The 25,955-nt window shown below is 35.4% G+C and overlaps 1 protein-coding gene across 1 annotated transcript; it reads right to left on the bottom strand.

Moving 5' to 3' along the window:
• Positions 1–238: 238 nt before the first annotated feature.
• LOC122491434 (OX-2 membrane glycoprotein-like) lies at positions 239–25,903 on the bottom strand. The gene is made up of 6 exons (XM_043594168.1): positions 25,793–25,903; positions 16,195–16,533; positions 15,193–15,492; positions 8,105–8,207; positions 7,001–7,084; positions 239–439 (listed from the first exon to the last, which is right to left on the bottom strand). The coding sequence occupies exons 1-6, from the start codon at positions 25,884–25,886 to the stop codon at positions 415–417; spliced, it is 945 nt and encodes a 314-aa protein (XP_043450103.1). The 5' UTR covers positions 25,887–25,903; the 3' UTR covers positions 239–414.
• Between the last annotated feature and the right edge of the window lie 52 nt (positions 25,904–25,955).

Genomic DNA, 25,955 nt, shown 5'->3' with positions numbered 1-25,955 from the left:
ACTATTGTCGCTGAATTTCACCAATAGACACTAAAAAACAAATGTACATGGGGTGCTTGGGTGGCTCAGTTGGTTAAGCATCTGACTTCAGCTCAGGTCACGGTCTTCCGCCTCATGGGTTCAAGCCTCGCATCTGGCTCTGTGCTGACAGCTCAGAGCCTGGAGCCTGCTTCAGATTTTGTGTCTCCCTCCCTCTGCCCTTCCCCCACTCTATCTCTAAAAAATAAATAAACACTAAAAAAAATAAGAAACAATTGTACATTTATTTTTTATCCAGAATCAAATTATATATTCAAGCAATCAATGTATCTAGTATCAAATTATATATTCAAGCAACCAATTCTGTAATGATCTCTTCTTTCATGATGTGATTATTTTTTTCCACTTGAGTTAATGATGAGGAGTCTTCTTATTTTAACACATTCCAGAGTTCTTGGCTCTTAGGGGGAGAGAGAGAGAGAGAGAGAGAGAGAGAAATCAATGAACTGTTCATCTTCTGAAGCCTTTATGTTTTCCTAGGACCACCCTTTGACAAGGTGCTGGGAAAAAGCTTTTACTTAAGCATCCATGTGGCTCCAAATCTGAGGACTGTAAATAATAACATAATGACTGGATTTTTCCAGACAAACTGAAAGATATATAGAAAGGATAAATAATTCATAAAAATTGATGAATTGCCCCCATAAAGCAAATTCCCCCAACTTGTATCCCTATATAAAATAATTGAATAATTCAAACCTACATGGAAGGAGGAAAGGAGATCATGGGAGGTAGGTGAGAATTATGGCAAGTTGTATATGTTTAAGAAATTGACATTATAAAATAAATACAAGTATTGTCCTTAGTAAGTTAGGAAAGAACATCAGAAGACTAAGCATGAAATATAACTCAAAGTAACAAAAGAATATTTAACCCAGTGACAGACAGTATGGGAGAAAAAAAGACTATCACTACAGTAAAATATAAATTTAAAAATAAAATGGAGGGGCGCCTGGGTGGCTCAGTCGGTTAAGCGGCCGACTTTGGCTCAGGTCATGATCTCGCAGTCCGTGAGTTCGAGCCCGGCGTCGGGCTCTGTGCTGACGGCTCAGAGCCCGGAGCCTGTTTCGGATTCTGTGTCTCCCTCTCTCTGACCCTCCCCCGTTCATGCTCTGCCTCTCTCTGTCTCAAAAATAAATAAACATTAAAAAAAATTTTTTTTTTAAATAATAAAATAAAATAAAATGGAAAAAATGTCCTATTATATATATCAGTAACTGCAACATATACAAGTAGGTTAAAAACACAAAAGATAGAAACTTAGGACACAGAAGAGTGAATGAGGGGAAAAAAATCCCTGCCATTATGAAGCATAACTATTGCTTTAAAAGTTCTTTGGAAAAGAAGAAATGTGCTTACATAAAATTAACATTTTGCAAAAAAAGGGAAATATGACATTTAAAATTCTTGGACAGGGGTGCCTGGGTGACTCAGTGTCACTTGAGCATCTGACTCTTGATTTCAGCTTAGGTCATGATCCCAAGGTCATGGATTGAGTTCTGTGTTGGGCTCTGCTCTGACAGTGGAGCCTGCTGATAAAACTAAAGACAAAAATCAATTAGAAGGAACAAAATTGAATGAACAAAAAAGGGGCTTTTGTCTAGAAATTAATTGAACAAATCTGTGGCAAAAATTGCTAAGAAAATTAAAAATAAAAAGAAACAATATAGAATGAAAAATGAGAACTAGCATTGATATAACAAATAGAAAAAAATAAGACAATATTATGAACATTCATATCAATTCGAAAACACAAAATGGACAAAATTCTGAAAGTGCCAAATTGGTCACAAAAATTTAATAACTGACACTTTAACAATATTAAGGCTTCCAGTACATGAATTTGGGATATTGTCCCATTTGTCTAATTTTGTTAATATTTTTTAAATTAATTTATTTTTAGTAATCTCTACACCCAACGTGGGTCTCGAACTCATGATGAGATCAAGAGTCGCATGGTCTTCTGAGTGAGCCAGCCAGACACCCCTCATTAATGTTTTATAGTTATCAGTATACAAGTCTTTTACCTCCTTTGTTAGTTTTATTCCTAAGTATTTTATTTCTTTTGGTGTTACTGTAAATGGAATTGCTTTCCCTAATTTCCTTTTTAGACAGTTCATTGTTAGTGTAGAAACACAACTGATTTTTGTATGTTGGCTTTTCAAATTGTAACTTTCCTGAATTCATTTATTTATTCTAAGTTTTTTATGGCGTCTGTGGGATTTTGTATATATAAGATCATGGCATCTGCAAACAAGGACAGTTTTACCTCTTCCTTACTGATTTCTAAGCTTTTTGTTTTTTTCTTCCTGATTAATTCCTCTGGCTAAGACTTCCAGTACTATGTTAGGTACAAGTGTTAAGAGTGTGCACTCATGCTTTGTTCCTGATCATAGAGGTCAAGCTTTCAGTGTTTCATTGTTGAGGGTGTTGTTAGCTATGGTTTTTTCAAATATGACATTTATTATGTTGAGATACTTTCCTTCTATTCCTACTTTGTTCAAAATTTTCATCGTGAAAGTATCTTGAAGTTTTTCAAATGCTTTTTCTACATGTATTGAGATGATCATGTGACTTTTATCCTTTATTGCGTTAATATGGTGTATCACATTAATTAATTTGCAGATGTTGAATTATCCTTGCATCCCAGAGATAAATCCCACTTGGTCATGGTGTGTGTGCCTTTTAATATGCTGCTGGATTCAGTTTGCTAGTATTTTGTTAAAGATTTTTGCATCTATATTTGTAGGAATATTGGCTGGGAGTTTTGTTTTTGTTTTTGTTTTCTTGTGATGTCTTTGGCTTTGGTATCAAGGTACCCTTGGCTTCAACAAATGAGTTGGGAAGTGTTCCCTCCCCTTCAATTGTTTAAAGGAGTTTGAGAAGCATTGACATTAACTCTTGTTTAAAAATTTTTTTTAATATTGTCTTTATTTTTGAGAGAGAGAGAGACAGAGCACGAGCAGGGGAGGGGCCAAGAGAGAGAGGGAGACACAGAATCTGAAACAGGCTGCAGGCTCTGAGGAGTTAGCACAGAGCCTGAAGCGGGAACAGTGAGATCATGACCTGAGTCGAAGTCGGATGCATAACTGACTGAGCCACCCAGGCGCCCCAACTCTTGTTTAAGTGTTGGTTGAATTCACTAGTGAAGCCAAACAGTCCTGGCCTTTTCTCTGTTGAAAGTTTTTGATTTCTGATTTACTCTCCGTACTAGATATAGGTCTGTTCACACTTTTCTACTTCTTCAAGATTTCATCATGGTGGTTATTGTGTTTCTAGGAATGTATCCATTTCTCAATTTCAGTCACATCATCTGGCCTAATGAGTTGCTAAAATGAGTTTTCATTTTATTTAGGGCATGCTTCCAGGTGTGTTTTTAAATTAATCAGTGCTAGTGATAAAAGACAACCTGACCTCTGGAAAAAAAATAGTTTCAAACCATGTGACTGATAAGAGGTTAATCTCCAAAGCACATAAAGAACTGCAACTCAATAGCAAAAAAACCCCAATAACCCAGCTGAAAAAAAAATAGACTAAGGATTTGAAATCTGCACAGATATTTCTCAAAGAAGATATAAATGGCCAACAGGCATGTGAAGAAGTGCTCGATGTCGTTAATTGTCAGGGAAATGCAAATCAGTACCTCAGTGAGATATTATTTGACACATGCCAGGATGGCTGTTATCAAGACAACGAGACAAGAAAGTGGGGAAAATGGCAGCATAGAAGGATTTTGAGTTCACCTCCTCCCATGAGCTCACCAAGGCAACAAGTACATGTAATACAGCTCTCTCTGAAAAAAAACTTGGGCCTGGTGAACGGATTTTTCACAGCTGAAGACATAAATAGAAGTCCCAGTGAGAAGGGTAGGAAGGGCAGGGATGCAGCCAGGAACCAAACCTCCAACATGGTGACCTACAGGCAGAAGGGATATCACAGGTGCGGAGGTCCTCCCTGAGGAGCAAGGGGACCAAGACCCACATCAGGCACCACTGGCTCTGGGAACCTGAACAGGAAAGGGAACATAAAGCCCCACAACATCTGGCCTTGAAAGTCATCAGGGCTTAACTCCAGGAGCTTTTGAAAACCAGAGGGGCTTAATTTGGGGAGAGCCAGCGAGCCATAAGAAATTGAGACTCTCAAAGGGCCAGCACAGTATATCACTCTGTCTGAGACCCAGCACAGAAGCAGCCTCTTGGAAAGCACCTGGGTTATCGATGAGGGAGATTTACTGACCAAATTTAGGATATTTGTGAATTAATATTGTTAACATGTCATCTTCCACCTGTCAGAATGGCTAGTATCAAAAAATAAAACGAGTGTCAGAGAGGATATGGAGAAAAGAGAAACCATGTGCACTGTTGGTAGGAATGTAAACTGATGCAGCCACTGTGGAAAACAGTATGGAGGTTCCTCAAAAAATTAAAAATTAGAAATACTGTATGATTAAGTAATTCCACTTCTGGGTATTTACCCAAAGAAAATGGAAACACTAATTCAAAAAGATATATGCACCCCTGTGTTTATTGCTCACTATTTACAATAACCAAGATATGGAATCAACTTAAGTATCCATCACTAAATGAATGGATAAAGAAGATGTGAGATATATATATTTTTCAGCCACAGGAAAGAATGAAATCTTGCCATTCACAACAACATGAATAGACCTAGAGGGTATTATGCCACGTGAAATAAGTCAGACAGAGAAAGACAAATACCATATGATTGCCGTTATATGTGGAATCTAAAAAACAAAACAAATCAACAAACCAACAAACCAATGAACCAACAAAAAGCAGAAAGACTCATAAATACTGAGAACAAACTAATGGTTACCGGAGGGGAAGAAGGTGGGCAAATGGACAAAATAGATGAAGGGAATTACGAAGTACAAACTTCCAGTTATAAAATAATTAAGTCACAGGGATGAAAAGTACAGCATAGGGAATAGGGTAAATAATATGGTAATAACTTTGTATCATGCCGGATAGTAACTACATTTATTGTGGTGAGCATATGTAACATATATAATTATCAAATCACTATGTTGTACACTTGAAACTAATATATATTGTATGTTAACTTACTTCAATTAAAACAACTTGCTAATAACTAGAAAGAAACAAAAAAAAAAAACAAAACTAATAAAACAAGAAACAAAAGACAGCATAGGTTGATGAGGACGTGTAGAAATTGAAACCCTTGCTTGCTATTGGTGGAGTTGCAAAATGGTACAGCCAATGTGGAAAACAGTATGGAGATTTCTTTAAAAATTAAAAATAGGGGCACTTGAGTGGCTCAGTCGGTTAAGCAACCAACTCTTGATTTCAGCTCAGGTCATGATCTCAGGGTTGTAAGATCGAGCCCCATGTTGGGCTCCACACCCAGAGAGGGAAAAAGATTTTTTCTCTCTCCCCCTCTTCCTCAACCCCTCCCCACCTCTCAAAAAATAAAAATAAAAGTACATATGATGCAATCCCACTTTTGGGTATTTATGGAAAAGAAGTGAAATCAGAATCTCAAAGAGATATTAGTACTTCCATGTTCCTTGTGGCACTGTGCACAACAGCCAAGATGCAGAAACAACCTAAATGTTGATCAACAGATGAATGGATAAAGAAAATATGGTACACACAAACAACAGAATACTACTCAACTTAAAAAAAAGGAAATTCTGTGGATAAAGAAGATGTGATATATATACACGATGGAGTATTACTCGGCAATCAAAAAGAATGAAATCTTGCCATTTGCAACTACATGGATGGAACTGGAGGGTATTATGCTAAGTGAAATTAGTCAGTCAGAGAAAGACAAAAATCACACGACTTCACTCATATGAGGACTTTAAGAAACAAAACAGATGAACATAAGGGAAGGGAAACAAAAATAATATAAAAACAGGGAGGGACAAAACAGAAGAGACACATAAATACGGAGAACAAACTGAGGGTTACTGGAGGGGTTGTGGGAGGGGGGATGAGCTAAATGGGTAAGGGACACTAAGGAATCTACTCCTTAAATCATTGTTGCACTATATGCTAACTAATTTGGATGTAAATTTAAAAAAATAAAATTAAAAAAATAAAATTAAATAAAAAGAAGGAAATTCTGGGTGCCTGGGTGGCTCAGGTCACGATCTCATAGTTTGTGAGTTTGAACTCTGATAACAGTGCAGAGTCTTGCTTCAGATCCTCTGTCTCCCTCTCTCTCTGCCCCTCCCCAGCTTGTGTGTGTGCATGCTCTTTCTCTTAAAATAAATAAACATTTAAAAAAATAAGTAGATAAATAAAAATCTAAACATAAAATAGAAAAATATGAAGCCAATAAATATGATCACATTTTTGTGAATTTAGGTGGATAATGACTTCTTAAATAATTCCCCAAACTCAAACTGTTAGGTGAAAATTGATGAATTTAACAACATTAAAGCATTAAATATTTCTGTTCTTTTAATGATGTAACTGAGATACAGTGGTGCCAAATAGGGAGAAGTAATCAATGTCTAGTATGCAAAGAATCTAAAATATAAAGAATTTCTGCAAATATAGACAAACAACCAGGAATTACATGAAGATGTAGACAAGAACCTCACAGAAGGGGAAACCTGAATGTCCAACAAATACATGAAGACATTCTCATACTTACTAATAATCAAAACACACACACACACACACACACACAATCACACAAATCAAAGAAACCATTCAATTGGTGTTGATTGGAGGGATCCTGAATCAGGAGATGAATAGGAACATTCAAAGTCATTAACATTAATACAATTTCACTTGAACCCACTAGTTCATGCAACTGGATTATATAAACAAATCTTTGTTTCCATTTATTTTTTAAATGATAATTGTTGCTACCAAATGGATGATTTAATATGGAAGGTTAAGTCTTAAATGTGAAGTATACACAGTGACAGCAAAAATCAAACACATGCCAATTTAATTACCTGTGAGCAGGAAAACATCGGGTTACTAAGGACTCCCCCTCAGGATGTCTCAGCTGGGGTGTGGTTTCAGGCACATTCTCTGACCTACAGGTATGATGACATTGATATATTCATTAGAAGAATACAGTCCAAACACTCCCCCTAATGGCAGTATATTGTGAGAGTACACTATGAATTAAAAAAAAAAAAGAAAAAAAAAAGGGAGATTCAGATCTCTTTAGAGATTGATCAAAATATCTTTTCAATGCTGAGTTCAGCATAAATATACTCCATTAACAGAACTTGCAGGTTATTTCCACTCTATTGTAGTGGAGTCATAACTTAGGATCTGTCCCGTTAAAGAGCATACCTTCTACTCTCCCAAATTTGTACCTCTGATCCTTATCTGCTCTGTAAATTCCAGATTCATATATAGAGATGATTGACATTCTCTTGGTTGTCAAATAAACATGTGAAAACAAATATGTTCAAAATAGAACTCTTGATCCTCCCTCCAAATTTGTTCTTCCTCTAATAATTCCCCATTTGTAAAGGCTTCTTCACTCCATGGCAAAACATTTAGAATCATCAAGATAATTTCCCCCTTTTACCCTTTATCCACATCTTCTCCAGCAGCAAATCTTGTCATCCTAAACCTATCCCTAATTCCCTCAACTCCCAAGGCTACCACCCTAGTCCAGACTACTGTTGATTCCCATTTTGACTATGGCAATCACCTCTTTTAAAAACCTCCTTTCGTTCATTCTTGAATCCTAAAAACTGTTCACATTCAGCCTTTTTCACCACTCAGTGGATCCCCTCCCACCAGTCACCTGAAGTCCATATGCTCTGTCCTGTCAAAATCTGTCCTCAAGAAAGAATCTTAAACTCAATTTACCACGGCATAAATTACTAACAGCCTACCTTTGTAACAATCCCAAGTAGGGTATCATTTTAATAAGAATAAACCCTTGACTGCAAGAATTATTAAATATAGGGAAAAGAGTTTTCCATCATCATTCTTTCCATGATGAGTTTTTCCATGAAAAAAAATTTTTTTTAGATTTAAAACTAGACCTATTTTACCCACCTTCCCTATCATAGACAGGGAGTAATATAACTTACTTTTTCTTTCTCTGAACAAGATGGAAAATGATAAATACAATACATAGAAAAATTATGAATGAACCAAATGCATACAACAAAATATAAGGAGAACCAGAAGTACCTGAAAGACACAAGCAGAAACATATTCTTTGTGACTATATGTCATTTCTATACACGGTACTTTAAATCTTCAATGCTCTTTTGATTTACCATTGCTTTGTTGATAATCAAATTGATACTTTAATATTATTTACCATATTCAATTTTGTAAAAGAATATACTAACGCATTTTCAAATTGAAGACAGATAATATTTAATACCATTTTACCACACTCAAGAATAAGAAAAAAAGATATAACCACCAAAAGAACAATCACAAGAAAATGTTTAAGAAAAACATAATGTAGTCACAATGAAATATTATTCAATTATTAAAATGTATCTGCAAAAGCCCCAGAAAATAAATTTATGATGATAATTAGTACTTAAGATTAATGTGTTAAGCAATGTGATAAGCATCTTATAAGGATTATTTACATTAACCAGGAGAGTACATTATTAGATACAGATGGCAAAATAGAGGCTCTGAGATGTTAAGAAAATTGGCCAAAGATACATAGTGATTAAGTGGCAAAATTGGGAAGCAAGTTCAGTATTGTCTGATTCCAGAGTCTGCAGTCTTATGAAAAAGAATATTGTAAAACTTTGAGTATCAACACTTTTTAAAAATTTTCTTCCAAGATTTTATTTAAATTCAAGTTAGCTAACATATAGTATAATATTGGTTTCAGGAATAGAATTTGGTGATTCATCACTTATATATAGCACCCAGTGCTCATCACAAGTGCCCTCCTTAATGCCCATCAGCCATTTAGCTCATCACCCCACTAACTGCCCCTCTAGGAACCTTCAGCTTGCTCTCTTTTTAACACTCTCTTGTGGTTTGCCGCCCTCTCTGTTTTTATCTTATTTTATTTTTCCTTTCCTTCCCCTATGTTAATCTGTTTTGTTTCTTAAATACCACATACGTGTGAAATCATATGGTATTTGTCTTTCTCTGATCGACTTTTTTCATTTAGCATAACACACTCTAGTTCCATCCACATTGATACAGATGGCAAGATTTCATTCTTTTTGATGGCTGAGTAATATTCCTTTGTGTTTATATTTATCACATCTTCTTTATCCATTCATCTGTTGATGGATACTTGGACTCTTTCCATAATTTGGCTATTGTTGATAGCGCTGCTGTAAACAATGGGGCATGTGCCCCTTCAAATCAGCATTTTGGTTTCCTTTGGCTAAAGACCTAGCAGTGCAATTGCTGGGTCACAGGGTAGATCTATTTTTAATTTTCTGAGGAACTTCCCCACTGTTTTCCAGAGTGGCTGCACCAGTTTGCAGTCCTACCAACAGTGTAAGAGGGTTTCCCTTTCTCTGCATCTTTGCCAACATCTGTTGATTCCTGAGTTGTTAATGTTAGCCATTCTGACAGGTGTGAGGTGGTATCTCATTGTGGTTTTGATTTATATTTACCTGATGATGAGTGATGTTGAGCATTTTTTTATGTGTCTGTTAGGCATTTGTATCCCTTCTTTGGAGAAATGTCTGTTCATGCATGTCTTCTGACCATTTCTTAACTGGATTAGCTGTTTTTTGAGTGTTGAGTTGGATAAGTTCTTTTTTTTAAGTTTTTTTAAATGCATTTTTAGAGAAAAAGAGCACAAGTAAGGGAGGGGCAGATAGAGAGGGAATGAGAGAATCCAGTCTCACAAACCATGAGACCATGACCTGAGCCAAAATCAAGAGTCTGATACCTAACCAACTGAGCCACCCAGGCACCCTATCAACACTCTTTATAGTAACTATTTTGGCCATAGTATTCCTAAATTGTATTACAAATCCACTTCTTCTTTTTTTTTTTAACGTTTATTTATTTTTGAGACAGAGAGAAACAGAGCATGAATGGGGGAGGGTCAGAGAGAGAGGGAGACACAGAATCCGAAAAAAGCTCCAGGCTCTGAGCGTTCAGCACAGAGCCGGACACGGGGCTCAAACTCATGGACCGCGAGATCATGACCTGAGCCGAAGTCGGATGCTTAACTGACTGAGCCACCCAGGCGCCCCTTACAAATCCACTTCTATCTGTGAATAGATATGTATATTCTATCTTCTGAATATAATTACATTTTTAATTACAACTTAAATTTAACCGAAGATCATCATGATTATCAATGCTAGTTCTTAGATATAATATAAAAATGAACCAATACACTTTGTGGATGGACCTTGTGAGGAAATTGTGCTTACAGTAAATGGCATGAATTATTGTGCATTTTGCATTCTTAGGTCTGCTTGTGGTAGAGTTTTTGAGTCCTTTTTTTGAGAAATTTTTGTTAGCGATTACTTCTTCGTTGATACTGTTAGGAAAATCCATGTGAGAAACTGTGCTATTTATTTTTGACTGTTCAGATGTCACTTGGTCTCAGCTTCTAGTTTTAACTATATTCTTTTTTTTTTTAAATTTTTTTTTTCAACGTTTATTTATTTTTGGGACAGAGAGAGACAGAGCATGAACGGGGGAGGGGCAGAGAGAGAGGGAGACACAGAATCGGAACCAGGCTCCAGGCTCTGAGCCATCAGCCCAGAGCCTGATGCGGGGCTCGAACTCACGGACCGCGAGATCGTGACCTGAGCTGAAGTCGGACGCTTAACGGACTGAGCCACCCAGGCGCCCCAACTATATTCTTTTTCAATGAGATACTACATAGCTCATTCAAACTGGGCAAAGAAGGCTGAATGGGCATAAAATGTGAATACAGCCCTGAAATTGGCACTAAAATGTGAACACAGCACTAAAGTCAGCAATAATAAAGCATGGGGGAAAAAAGGCTTTCTATGAGATTTCAGTAAAACCAGAAATTTATAGGGGGCACCTGGGTGGCTTAGTCAGTTGCAGGTCCGACTCTTGATTTCGGCTCAGGTCATGATCCCAGGATCGTGGGATCAAGCCCCCACATCATGCTCAGTGCAGAGCTTGCTTGAGATTCTCTCCCTCTTTCCCTCTGCCCCTCTCCTGCTGACATGCTTTCTCTCTCAAAAAAAAAAAAAAAAAAAAAAAATCAGGAATTTATATCCCTACTAATTGTTGCAAAGCTAAGCAAGGAAGAATTATCTTCTGAATTGACAAGTTACTTCTTTACAGACATTTGCATTTTAGTGAGAAGTGAAATTAACCATAATAATCCAGCCAATAGATTGATGAGAGATATATACATATGCTATTCAATGGGCATGTTCCAATCTCATGATTTAAGGAATTTTTACAGAAAGAGGACCTGATTAACTTCAGTTTCAAGAAACACATGTAACAAAAATATTTACCTCTACCCTTCCTAAGACTCCATTAAAATTATAGTAACAAAAATAAACTGATTCAGCGAAAAACAGCAGACAGAAGAATGATCTTCATTGGCAAGAGATTTAAACAAATTTACAACAGATGTGAAGTGGATAGAGGAATGGCCTCTGAAGGTGCAGGGTGAGAGAAGCTGCAGGCTCATGTATGCACAGAACAGACTACACCTGCAGAGAGAGCCCCACAGAAACTGGACAGCATTAGAACTCAGATGACAAAAGAAGGAGGGATTAATCACAGAATGAAACTTACACTCAAAAGCACCCATTTCCATATCCGAAAGTTCAGTTCTGGACAGCCAGGTGCTCTTACCCTTCAGGAAGAAGAAGAAGAAGAAGAAGCAGAAGAAGAAGAAGAAGAAGCAGGAGGAGGAGGAGGAGGAGGAGGAGGACAAGGGGAAGAGGAAGAAGGAATAGTTAAGTAATTCATTGAATATAATGAATATATACTAGGAATACTTAGGGTAGGGGGTCAGACACCTTGAGTATAGGCCCCTCCATTCTGGCTTTTAGAGTCTTCTGCTGCCTCCTTTCTACAAACAAAAGTCTGTCTCTTTACAAGATGTAAAAAAACACACAAAAAATCTGTAAAGCTGCAGTCAGGGCTCATCAGAGTTTGAATAAAACCTGTAATCAAAGTGAGAAAGATTGAGTAAAGGAAGCATAAATAAAATTAAAATGGTGGTAGTGTCCCAAGGGTGGGCAGTGGAGGAGATAATTAAAGAAACAGAAGATAATTACAAGATTTGACAAGATATTTCTTTCTTAAAGCAGGAAGAGAAGGGTATGAAAAAATGAAATCAACTTTAATTTATAAAATTAATCTTAAATTATAAAAGCAATTCAAAATTATAAGCCTGATTGTCAAAAAAAGAAAAACTTGAATGAAAAAGTTTAAAGATATTTTTTTAAGTCTCCCAGATACTATGAAGGGAAGAAAAGACATATTTTTTAAAAGATGAAAATAAGATTCAATGTAAATGTTTTCATGCCCAATTAATTGAGGTTTATAAAAAGAGAATAAATTAAGTGAACAGGTGGAAATTTTTCAAAGAAAGGAGAGAATATTCAGAGTTTAAAGATTTGAGTCTCCAAATTGAATGAACTCACCAAATGCCAATTACATTAAAGAACAATAAATAAAATACTCTAAAAATAGTAGTAGAAAGTTTCAGAGCTCTAAGGATAATGAGAAGGTTACCGTTACCAAAGAGAAGATATGGTGATATTTACTATTACAATTTTCTGATTGACATTTGACTTTTCATCAATCACAATGGACGATCAAAGACAATGGAGGACTACTTTGCAAATTCTGAGGGCAAAAGGGTTGTTAAACTAAAGTTGTGTAACAAGCAAACTATCAATCACATGAAACAGCATTGTAAGACCATAGGAACGACCCTGTGGCCTGTTAGCATGACTATCAGAATCCCTAGGGAAATTTCCCACTGTTCTAATTCCACAGCACTGAGGTGACTTTGCTTTAACCAGGTTGTGTTAACCTGGGGGAGTGGGGCATGAAAATGATGGAAGGATAATTTATGTTGGCCTGAGTGTGTTATGTTTTGTAGTAGTTTCATTTTGTGCTGGTTATTACCTTGTACTTTATTTAGGTTAGTCCACAGATTGTTTAATTCAAATATTAATGAGACATCCTAGGTTCAAATGAGGTTATGTTTAGCCCATCTGGACTATGTAGTAGGCTACTTATTCCAACAGTCCAGTAGCTGGTTATGTACCCCAAATTGTTAAACTTCCAAAAAATGTGATGTGTCCTTCACTCATTCAAACTTTATGAACCAATATCATTGATGGCGAGTGATGCTTTTTGTTCTTGAATGAATGACAAATTATGGAGAAATTTTATCCTCTCCACTTCCTGAGTTTACATTTTTTCCAAAAGTGATGAAGGACATTAACTAAACACTCAAGAACCTTAGGAAAACACAAGCAAGACAAATACAAAGGATGTGACACCAAAGCACTAATAATAAAACTGACATAAAACAAATACAAGGAGAAAATCTTAAAAGCCGCCAGGATGAAAGGGAGATACATTTCAAAGGACCAGCAATAAAATTGATATATATCTTTTCAACAAAAGTAATGAAAGTCTGAAGCCAATAAAATACCATTGTCAGGGGCGCCTGGGTGGCGCAGTCGGTTAAGCGTCCGACTTCAGCCAGGTCACGATCTCGCGGTCCGTGAGTTCGAGCCCCGCATCGGGCTCTGGGCTGATGGCTCAGAGCCTGGAGCCTGTTTCCGATTCTGTGTCTCCCTCTCTCTCTGCCCCTCCCCCGTTCATGCTCTGTCTCTCTCTGTCCCAAAAATAAATAAAAAACGTTGAAAAAAAAAATTAAAAAAAAAAAATACCATTGTCAAGGTGATGAAAAATACAAAATAACTATCAAACTGGAATCAGAAATCCTGTAAAAATGTTCTTCAAAAGTTAAAACATTTTATGACCAAAAATATTAAAATAATTGGCCATCTATAATTTTTCACTATGAAAAAAACAAAAAAGAATTCTTTAGGCAGAAGGAAAAGTGTGAACATGGACAAAGAAATAAAAAACAACGGAAAGGATAAATATAAAGAATATTATTATAAATAACAGGAACAAAAACAATAACATATTTTGGCATTTAAACATATATAAAGAATTAAAATGTACAAAATATGCGCCCGAAACTAATATAGCATTGTTTGTCAACTATACTCAAATAAATAAATAAATAAATAAATAAATAAATAAATAAAATGTACAAACCAATAGCACAAGGAGTGGGCATTCATATAAGCCCATTGCATTATCTGAAAAGTAGTAAAAATAGTAAATTATATTAGACTTTAATAAGTCAAGAGATGTATGTTGCAGTCTCCAAGACAACCCTTAAAGAAGGGTGCAGGAATGTATAGTTAACAAACTAATAGAAGAGGTAAATGAAACAAAAATAAATAATCCAAAAGAATTCAGGGAGAGAAAGGATTATAAAACAGGTCAGAAAATAGAAAACAAATAATAAGGCGGTAAATGAAAACCTAAATATATCAGGTTTACACTTAATGTATAGAGACAAAATGGTTTCATGTTGAAAGATTATGCAAGCGAAATATAAAAACAATTATTTAAATTTTGTAGGCAATTATATTATATAAATGCAGAACATAAATGTATTGAAATTATTATTTAAAGTTTTAAGAAAAATCATACCTTGTTTAACTACGGCTTTGAAACAGAGGGTACAATTGACAGAGCTTGGGTGGAAGACAGGCAAGGAGAAATGGGCAGCTGAGAGAGACTTTCTATGGTGGATGAAACAAAAAATAGGTTTTACCATGCTGCTGACGGCTGCAGAGGTAAGCAGTAAGAGAACTATATTGGGAAGAAAGGAACCATATTGGGAGGAGGAATGGTTGAAGGAGGTATGAGAAAACCTAGTCTTCACTGCCTGTGGCAGAAATTCAGTGGAAAGCAGTTAAGGGAGATCAATGAAAACTTTGCCCTTTAAGAACAGCTACCATTGGAGACAGAACTGGGGTAGAGAATAGTTGCATTGCCTGATTCTTTTAACCATGCAGGAGTACCACGAAGACTTAACATTTCTAAAAATAGATGAGTACACAAACACTTCTGGTATGAATTTTTAAAACATTTCCCCTTGTTGATTATTATTTCTACTTACATTCTTGTTTGACTGACAGAGGAACAATCTTCTCTTCATTCCTTAGAGGATGATCCATGTGCACAATCAGGTGTTGGAGACTTAGGGATCTCACAGTCTCCAAGGAGACGTTGTACATTTTCGTGATAGTCACTGTGCCATTTGGGTTCTGAGCAAGGTATTCCTCTGGTGGATTAATCAAGACTTTTGATGGGAAAAGAGATATTTGAGGAACAGGTTTTCCCACAGCTGAGTAAATAAAACTAAGAAAATCTTCAGAGTCAAAGTTGGACTGGAGCTCAGTTTTTATTTCAGATACAGCTGAGACAAAAAAGGAGACACAAAATTAAATATAAAAATATGTCACACCAGATTTCTGAAGTGTTAAAGATGGACTTCCCCAAATTTGTATATGACAGTGAAATGTTGTAAACATGTCCCTCTCAGATACCTCTCCTCACATTTTGCAAAACTTCACAATTTCGTCTCTTATACCCACTATTCCAGTTTAAGAGGAACAGTTGGTATCTTCACTTTCATTCAACCTTAAAATTACATTCTATAAATCTCCAACACTTTAAAGTTATAGCAAAATAATGGGGGGACACTATATCACTATCACTATTCCTTCGACATTTTGTTAATTTGTTAGTAAATTTTTATTCTCTAAGTCTTCCTTCCTCTTTTTTTTTTTCTCTCTACTCTCTCTTTTTCTTTTCCTCTCTTTCCCAGTGAAAATTCTGATGTCATTTATGACTTTTATCTACTGGATTAAAATCAATGCAGTGTAAAATTTAGATGAGAGGTCAGAAGACCTAAATGTTATGCCTGGTCAGGAACCATGTGGAAATCAGAAAGCCATGTAGCCATCATTGGCTTCCACTTTTTTTCTTCTGTATAACAAAAGACGGGTTCTGGATGGCCTCTATAATAGTCTTTCCTTCTCTAATATTCTTTCTCTGGACCTTAAACTTCAAAGCTCACATCCCCTTGATTTTGACTCTACATAAAACATTTACATACCTATAATGTTAAGGCAAATTTGTCCACTATGGCTGCCTTGCGGGAACACATTAAATAGACATTTGTAGCAGGCTTCATCTTCAAATGTTACTTCACGGATAGTTATGAATGAGGAATTGGGTTCGATGACCTCACAGTGCAGCCGATCTCTGTATGGTGGAAGAATCTTTTCTCCATATATATTGCTATATGTGCCAATATTTTGTCGTGAAGAACCTTGGATCTTCTGCCAGGTAATTTGCACAACATCTGCTGGAGTTGTCAAATTGCAGAAAATCGTCACATTTTCTCCAAATACAGCTGTCTCATTATTTTTGTATTTTATTCTATGTGGAGAATCTGAAAATAAAGCCCAGTATAAATTAAGAGAAATGTACTTTCATACCACCTTGGATACTATCCCTATCATAGCATTCCCTTATCTCTCAGTTTTATAATGATCTTTTTATTTGTGTCTTTCCCCACTAGAAAATGAGCTTTCTTATCTTCTTCACCATTGATAGGTAGTTTCTAAAAGTGTTTCTGACATATACTACCTACTGACAAATATTTATTGACGGCAAAACTTGAAACATAAATTACCAACACAAGTAATGGTAATTTTGATGAATCTCTGGAGGTTGAGGGTGAACTAGCTTGAGGGTGACAAACTCCTCAAGGCTCCAGTATTAGGGAGGACCTAAAATTCATAGTTTCCACCAGCATGAACCTAGCCAGTTTCTCGCAGTGAAGAGCCAGGAAAACTCACCTCATATCTTTGGCAAAGGAAGGAGAAAGTAATCATGTTGAAATAAGCCCAGTGCATTTTCCATAAAAATTTCCCCTTCTCCAGGGGAAAAGACTTTATCAGAACTTATCTCACATGGGTGGAAGGACAATGACCCAGATCTGGTTCCCTTTAGCTTTCCTATCTTATCTAAGGTGGGGAAGGCAGGGGGAAAAGGTACAAAAACTTGTGAAGTCACAGCCAAGGGTCATAGGCCTACGAAGAGTGAAATTTAAACATAAGATTTTAAAATACTTACTTCCTTAAGTTTTCCCCACCACAGCAGTAGGGTTCCAATATAATGACAGTGGATTACAGTTGAAATGGTTGTAACGCTCAGACTTCAATCATCAATTGGAGAGACAAAAACAAAGAAACTACAAGAATTTGAAACCCTTGATACCTTAACCTATAGTAAACAGTAAATACAACCCAACTCCCTGTCAGAGTAACATAAAACCCAAGTTAAAGCTCTATTTACCTTAGTTCTTATCTGACATGTCATGTCTGGATTAAAAAAAAAAAAAAAAAAAAAAAAAGTTGTAAGGCATGCTAAAAGCCCAGAATAAAAGTAGTCAGAAAAGACAAAGCAAGTATCCAAGCCAGACTCAAATACAGTACAGATTTTGTAATTATCAGACAGAGAATTAAAGTCAACTATGATTAATATAGTAAAGACTCATGGAAAAGTTTGACACGTGCAAAAACATATGGATAATGTAAGAATAGATACGGAAATGCTAAAAAGAATAAAGAGAAAATGCCAAAGACATTACAAGAAAATAAAACTACAGACCAATATCTCTTATAAACATATATGCAAAAATTCTAAACAAGTTGAATCTAAAAAAGTATTAAAAAAATAAACTCCATGATCAAGTGAGATTTATCCCATGTACACAAAGCTGGTTCAACACTTGAAAATCAACTAATGTAATTTATTACCTCAACAGACTAAAATAGAAAAGTCACAAGATCCTATCAACAGATTTAGAAAAAGTATTTGATAAAATCCATCACCAATTCATTAATAAAACCTCACAGTAAACTAGGAATAGAGGGTAACTTCCTTCACCTGAGAAAGAACATCTTCAAAAAAAAAAAAAAAAAAAAAAAAAAAGAACATCTACAAAAACCCTACAGCTAGTATCACACTTTAATAGTGTAAAACTCAAAGCTTTCCCCTTAAGATCAGGTACAAGGCAGGGATGCCCCCTCTCACCACTCGTTTCCAACACATACTGAAAGCTCTTCCTAATGCAATAAGGCAAGAAAAATAAATAAACGGTATGCAGATTGGGAAGGAATACATAAAACTGTCTTTGTTCATAAATGACATGATCATCTATGTAAAGAAGCAAAAAGAATCAACAAAGAAACTCCTGGAACTAATAAGCAATTATAGCAAAGTTGTAGGATCACACAATTAATATACAAAAGTCAATCGCTTTCCTGTATATCAACAATGAGCAAGTGGAACTTGAAATTAAAAACATAATACCATTTACATAAGCAGCTCCCAAATGAAATACTTAGCTATAAATCTAACAAAATAAGTACAAGATCTATATGAGGGAAATTATAAAACTCCGATGAGCAAATCAGAGAAGAACTAAATAAATGAGAAATATTCCATGTTCGTGAATAGGCAGACTCAATATTGTCAAGATATCAGTTCGTCCCAACCTGATCTGTAGATTCAATGCAATCCCAATTAAAATCTTAACAAGTTATTTACAGACATTGACAAACTGATTCTAAAGTTTATAAAGAGAAGTAGAAGACCCAGAATAGCCAACATAATATGGAAGGACAACAAAGTTTGAGGGCTAACACTATTCAATCTAAAAACTTACTATAACTAGAGTAATCAATACTCTGTGGAATTGGCAAAAAAAAAAAAAAAATAGATCAATGGAACAGAATAGAGAGTCCAGATATGGACTCACACACAGAGTCAACTGATCTTTGGCAAAGGTGCAAAGAAATTCAACAGAGAAAGGATAGCCCTTTTCTTATTTTATTTTTTTATTACTTTTTTAATTAAACATTTTTAATGTTTATTTTTGAAAGAGAGCTTGTGCAAGCGGGGGAGGGGCAGAGAGAGAGAGGGAGACACAAAATCTGAAGCAGGCTCCAGGCTCTGAGCTGTCAGCACAGAGCCTGACACAGGACTCAAACTCATGAACCTCGAGATCATGACCTGAGCTGAAGTTGGACACTCAACCTACTGAGCCACCCAGGTACCCCAAGGATGGCCTTTTTGACAAATGATGCTGCTGGGACAGTTGGGTGTCTGATTAGTTTCCTAGGACTGCCATAACAAAGTACCACAAACTTCATGACTTGAAACAATAGAAATTTATTTTTCACAGATCTAGAGATCTGAAGTCCTAAATCAAGGTGTTTGGGATTCAGGGTTCACCCTAACCCAACGTGATTTCTTCCTGAAATCACCTTAATTGTATCTGCAAAGACCTTATTTCCAAATAAGATCATATTCTATGTTCCAGATAGACAAGAATGGGGGTGGGAGCACTATTCAACCCACTACAACAGGCATATGCTAAAAAAAATGAAGATAGACACCTAACTAACAAAAAGTAACTCAATATGGATTATAGACCTAAATGAAAAATACAAAACTATAAAACTTGGAAGAAAACACAGGAGAAAATCTAGGTGACCCTGTGTTTAGTGATAAGTTATTAGATATAATACCAGAAGTATGATTCATGAATGAAAAAAAAATTGATGTTATACTTTATTATAATTAAAGACCTTTGCTTTGTGAAAGACAAAGTAAAGACAATATGACAACAAGCCACAGACTGCAAGAAAGTATTTGTAAAACACATACTTTGTCATAGTTCACTCAGGCTGTTAAAATTAAATACTACAGATTGGGTAGTTTATAAACAACAGAAATTTGTTTCTCACAGTTCTGGAGGTTGGAAATCCAAGATCAAGGGGGCAGCATGGTTGAGAAAGGGCTCTCTTCTGGGTCATAGAATTCTTGTTGTGTCCTCACATGGTGGAAGGAACTAGGAAATTCTGTGGATTTTTATAATCTAATCCCATTTATGAGGGCTCCACACTCATGAGCTAATCACTTCCCAAAGGCCCCACCTACTCATACCATAACCGTTGAGTGTTAAAATTTTAACATATGAATTTTGAGGGGTCATAAAGATTCAGGCCATAGCAGACTTGTATCCAAATATACAAAAAAAACAACAAACAATATGAAAACAAACAATACAATGTAAAAATAGGCAAAAAATCCAAATGGACACCTCACCAAAAAAAGATATATAATTGGCAAATAAGCACATGAAAGGATGCACAAAATCTCTTGTTGTTAGAAAATTGCCAATTAAAATAATAATGAGCTTCCACGACACACCTATGAGAATGGCTAATATTTAAAATATGTATATACAATACTAAACGTCGGTGAGGGTATGGAGCAGCAGGAATTCTCATTCATTGTTGATTGGAATGCAAAATGATAGAGCCACTTTGAAAGAGAGTTGGCAGTTTCTTAACAAACCTACACATATTCTTACCATGGGATCCAGCGCTTGTGCTCTTAGGTATTCACCCAGCTTATTTGAAAACTTATATCTACATAAAAATCTACAGGTAAATGTTTAGAGCAGCATATTCATCATCACCAAAAACTGAAAGCACCAATATGACTTCAATAGGTAAATGAGTAAACTGTAGTATCTATACAACAGAATATGATCCAGCGATAAAAAGAAACGAACTATCAAATCGTGCATACACATACAAATCATGGATAAATATGGAATACATATTGCTAAGTGAAAGAATCCAAACTAAGAAGGCTACACACTGTGTGATTCCAAGTATATACCATTTTGGAAAAGGTAAAACCATAGAGACAGTAGAAATATCAGTGGTGTCCAGGGGTTCAGGAGTAGCCAGGAGAGTTGAACAGGTGAGACACAGGGGATTTTTAGGGCAATGAAACTATTCTGTATGATACTGTAATGGTTGCTAAGTGACCTTACACATTTATCAAAATGTATAGAGATTTATAGCACATAAAGTGAATCTTCAAGTACACAATTTAAGAAATTATTGGGGCACCTGGGTAGCTCGCTCTGTTGGTTAATCGTCCAACCCTTGATATTGGCTCAGGTCAATATCTCATGGTTTGTGAGATCAAGCTGACAGGACAGTGCAGAGCCTGCTTGGGATTCTCTCTCTGCCCCTCTCTTACTTGCACATGCGCTCTCTCTCAAAATAAATAAACATTTAAGAAAAAAAATTATTTAGGAGACAGAGGTTGCCAAGGAGTGCAGTCTGAAACCTGAAAATCTAACTGTATTACAAATGTATCCTATGTAGACATAAGAGTTCATAGTATGTACACTTGATATGACATAATTAAAATAGCATTTTACCTCTGTGGCCTTCCTCCCCTAAACCTGTAAGGCACTCTAGTCATGAGAAAAATATCAGACAAATTCTGATAGAGGGTAATTCTACAACATACTTGACCAGTCCCCTCAAAACAGTCAATGTCATAAAAAATATGGAAATTCTGAGTTAACGGTCAGTTAAGAGAAGCTTAAGGAGACAACACAAAGAAATGTAATGGGATAACTGGGGTGGGATCCTTAAAAAAAAAAAAAAGTTAAAAATCAAGAAATGCAAATAAACTGTGGACTTTAGTTATGAAAAATACATAAAATGTAATTTGTTAATTAAAACAAATGTACCATACTGACATAAGATGTTAATAGTAGGGAAAGCTGGGTAAGGGATATATGGGAACATTGTACTATTTTCTCAGTTTTTCTGTAAGCCTAAAACTGTTCTAAAAAATAAAGTCTTTTTAAGGAATCAATTATATTTCTATATATCTTCAATAAGTAAATGGAAAAAAATTAAAAATTACCATATAAAATAGCTTACCAAGTAAAAAAGAAAGAAATATATAGTAATAAAAACCTATTGGATGATATATAAGGCCTCTTTACTGAAATCTGCAAAATAATATCTAAAAAAAATAAAGAAGACTTAAATAAATGGAAAGATACATCATACTGTAAATAAGGAAAAAAACATAATGACGTTAATTCTTTTCAAGCTAATTTTTAGACTCAATGCAAATCTAATAAAATTTAAAGCAGTTTTCAAAAAAGATTTTTTAATGTTTAGTTATTTTTGAGAAAGAGAGAGAGAGAGAGAGACAAGTGTGAGCAGGGGAGGGACAGAGAGAGGGAGACATAGAATCTGAAGCAGGCTCCAGGCTCGGAGCTGTCAGCAAAGGCTCTGAGCACGTGGGGCTTGAACCCAAAAACTGCGAGATCATGTCCTGAGCTGAAGTTGGACACTTAACTGACTGAGCCACCCAGATGCCCCCAAGCAGTTTTTTTTTTTTTAATTCTGCATTTGACAAGCTGAGTCTAAAAAAGCCAAGGGCATAAACAAGACCTACTATCTGAATGTAAAGCTAAAGTAATACAATGTTATTTTTATTCAAGGATAAGGAAATGGATGAAACACAATGAAGTAGAGTCAGAAACAGTCCCACACATATATGTGCGGATATATATCACAAATGGAACAGACAGTGCATAGATTTGGGAAAAAGATTATCTTCCCAATAAATGATGATGTGTAAATTAGATATCCATATAGAAAAATTATATATTGGCTCTCATCTAAGACTAAAGACAAAAATCTATTTCAAATGCATTGACTCCCATCTAAAAGTAGAAACAAAAATCCATTTCAAATGCATTAAAAATGTAAATGTGAAAATAAAACACTGCTTTACAAATAAAGTATTATAGAACATCTACTTGGCTGGAGTAGCCGATTTCTTAAGTAGGGCATACATCAACAGTTATATGATGCTTTATTCCTTTTTTAGAAGTATGAAATTATAAAAAATTAGAAGTGAGTGATTGATCTATTTTAATATTAATTAACTGCAGTCTATCAAAAGATACATATTCAGCAGTAAAAAGGCAACCCATAAAGAGAAGATACTTGCTATATGTATATATATATGAGTAAGGATTTGTATTCTACAAAGCTATGAGACAAAGACAGGCAACTCTATAGAAAATGGAGCAAAATATATGACTATGCATGTCATAAAAGAGAATGTTTAAGTGGCCAATAGACAAGATGCTCAACTTCTTTAGTCATCAAAGAAATGCAAATTAAAACCTGGACTATACATGACCAGAATGACTAGCTTGAAAGACAGACAATACCAAGTTTAGTGAAAATATGTAAAAAAACCCAATTCATACTTTGATGGGAGTGGAAACTGGAAAACCGTTTGGTTTCATGGTCGATGGTACTGTAACATCGTTGTATGGACAAATAGTAGCTACACTTGTGGTGAGCACAGCATAATATCTAGACTGATCACATCACCATGTTGTACTCCTGAAATTAATGTAGCATTGTGTATCAACTATATTTTAATTTAAAAAAATGTGGAACATAGGCATATCCTGTGATCAGAAAATCTACTCCTAGGTATATATCTAATAGAAATGCCTACTTATATTCTTCAAAACACACGTACATAAATGTTCATAGAGGCATGATTTGTAAAAGTCAAAACAGAAATTACCCAAATGCAAATCAACAGTAGAATTGATAAATAAGTTATGGTGTTTACACAATGGGATTTAATAAACTGCAATGAGATTTAATAAATTACATCTACTCTCAACAATACGGATAAAACTCACCAATGTATTGTTGAGCCAAAGAAATTAAACAGAAATGAATAAATGCTAAATGATTATGTTTCTATATATATAATATAGATAACATATATATTTATAACATATATATTAACATACATAATCAATATATATAATCAATATATGTAGTATATATCAACAACAGATAAAATGAATCTATGGTGTAAGAAATTTGGATAGTGGCATTTGTAGGAAAGAAAGGAAGGGGGCATGAATAAAGCTTTGGGATGCTGTTAATGTTCTGTTCTTGATCTTTGCTAGATATGTTCGTCTAATCATTAAAAAAATTAATCAAACTGCATACTTATGTTTATACACATTCCTGTATGTCTGCCTTACTTAAATGCAAAGGTTAAAAAAAAAACCTCATGTACCTTACTCCACTTACCTCAGACTATATCTGGTTTTCGTTCACTTCTCTTGGCTTTTATATTCAAATTATAAACAAATTTTTTGCAAATATTTTTCAAAAATTCATTGGTCTGCAACTATACTCAGCATTGGAGAATATTTAAATACATAGAACATGTTTGTTTTATAAAGAGTATTTCATTTGTGAACAAGAGAGCTGTAATGATGTCTTACCTGTGCTAATTTCAAGAAGTAAGTTTTTAGAGCAATCATTTACTTTGTCGAGCCTCAGTTTTTTCATCTGAAAAATGAGCTTAAGATACCTGATTTACAGCGTATTGTGAGTATCTGAAAAGAATATGTAAATATAACGACAGTTCTAAACCACCAAGATATTTCAGGTATCATGGGTGATGTAGTCCCCGTCCCCAAACAAAGACCCCCTAACAGGTTTCCCTCACTATCTGAAACTAGTGTGTTCCTATAAAACCTTTCATAAACCGAAATGGCTTAAAGTGAAGAGTGGTTCCCTGCTTTCTGAAAGCCGCAGTTCCACCATTTTGCTTTTATGAAGAACCTACATTAGCACAGGAGGGCTTTTTTGTAAAAGCAAAGTCCTCTTCAAATTTTTTTTTTTAGCTAGCGACAACAGGTACTAATGCAGATCCTTCAGAAAAGCAAAGTGATGTGATATGAACCTTCAGAAAGCAGGGGACACCTATGATACCTAATGAAAGTCTAAAGGCAACAAATAAGCTATCACTATTACTGTAACAATTTCTCTAATTGTGCTTGCCACATCTCTTTATCATTATTTGCCCACAGGCTGTCTGCCCTACTGGATTTTGAGTTATCTGATTTCAGAACCAGTGTTCTCCACTTTGTAGTTTAGATGATTAAGTTAAGAAGTAACATGGAACATACTGGTTTCCTCTTCTGTCACATTATTTTGTTCTCAGCATATGTCACTCCTCATTCAACTTTTGATTGGATTATCTAATTGAATTCAAATGATACTTCTTGAGGAAAAAAACTCCCTAACTGGAAGTAATCATGATTTATTTTCTCAACAGAATTCCTACAGAACATTAGTTATTGCCTTTATCATGAACCCAAGAGATTTAAGATGGAATTGAGTTAAATATCTTTAACCAAATAATTTTAATGACTAGAAAATATTAGTACCTGAATATTTAGTAAATCCCTAACATCTCAGGAGTACTTCAGTTTGTAATGATAAGCAAACCCATGAAGGAAACAATGAACAAATTTGACAATATAAAAATGATAAACCTTTTAGTGACCAAGGAGAGCCTCAAAACAAGTCAAATTCAGACTTAAAAGGCAAATGGGCTGCAGGAAATACTGCATAACTAGCTAACTAACTAACTGACGGACTAACTAACTAACTTATAGAGAGCCCATTTGCTTCCATCAGGTTTTTGGCCTCTAATCTGAACTACTCGGGCTTACTTCAGAAGCAAGTCTTCCTTAATACCTTTCTTTTATTCTCTGCTTACTAAGTCACTGTTTCAATATGCTCATCTTAAAACTGCTAGTTGCCAACCACCTGGATAGCTACATGGTTAACACGCAGACCCAAACATAATGCTCTGCTCCCCTAACTTTATAAAAGTGAAAAGACTCCATCCTGGTATTTATTTACCATTCATTTCCAGCCACAAAACAATTGCGAGAAAAGGTGAAGAGTTACCTGATCCTTGTGCCCAGATGGAAAGCAAGAGGGGCTGGAGAATGAGGTAGAGTGGAAAGCCCATGAAATTTGATGATAAAACCATCACTAACATGTGGAGTGTTTTATTCTCTAACAACTTTCACGTGAAAATGGCAATATCTTCTGATATATCCGCCAAAAT

Source organism: Prionailurus bengalensis, chromosome C2 (genome assembly GCF_016509475.1).
Source record: "Prionailurus bengalensis isolate Pbe53 chromosome C2, Fcat_Pben_1.1_paternal_pri, whole genome shotgun sequence".
Classification (NCBI taxonomy): domain Eukaryota; kingdom Metazoa; phylum Chordata; class Mammalia; order Carnivora; family Felidae; genus Prionailurus; species Prionailurus bengalensis.
This window is presented reverse-complemented; position numbering and strand designations above follow the sequence as displayed.

What these genes read in the sequence shown, in the direction of transcription:
- LOC122491434 (XM_043594168.1), bottom strand. Translation starts at nt 25,886, where the DNA reads ATGTTAGTGATGGTTTTATCATCAAATTTCATGGGCTTTCCACTCTAC. An exon ending in CTTGTTCAGAGAAAGAAAAA is followed by an intron (nt 7,085 to 8,104) that starts GTAAGTTATATT and finishes TCATACCTGTAG; the next exon opens with GTCAGAGAATGTGCCTGAAA. An exon ending in CGATGTTTTCCTGCTCACAG is followed by an intron (nt 440 to 7,000) that starts GTAATTAAATTG and finishes TCTCCCCCTAAG; the next exon opens with AGCCAAGAACTCTGGAATGT.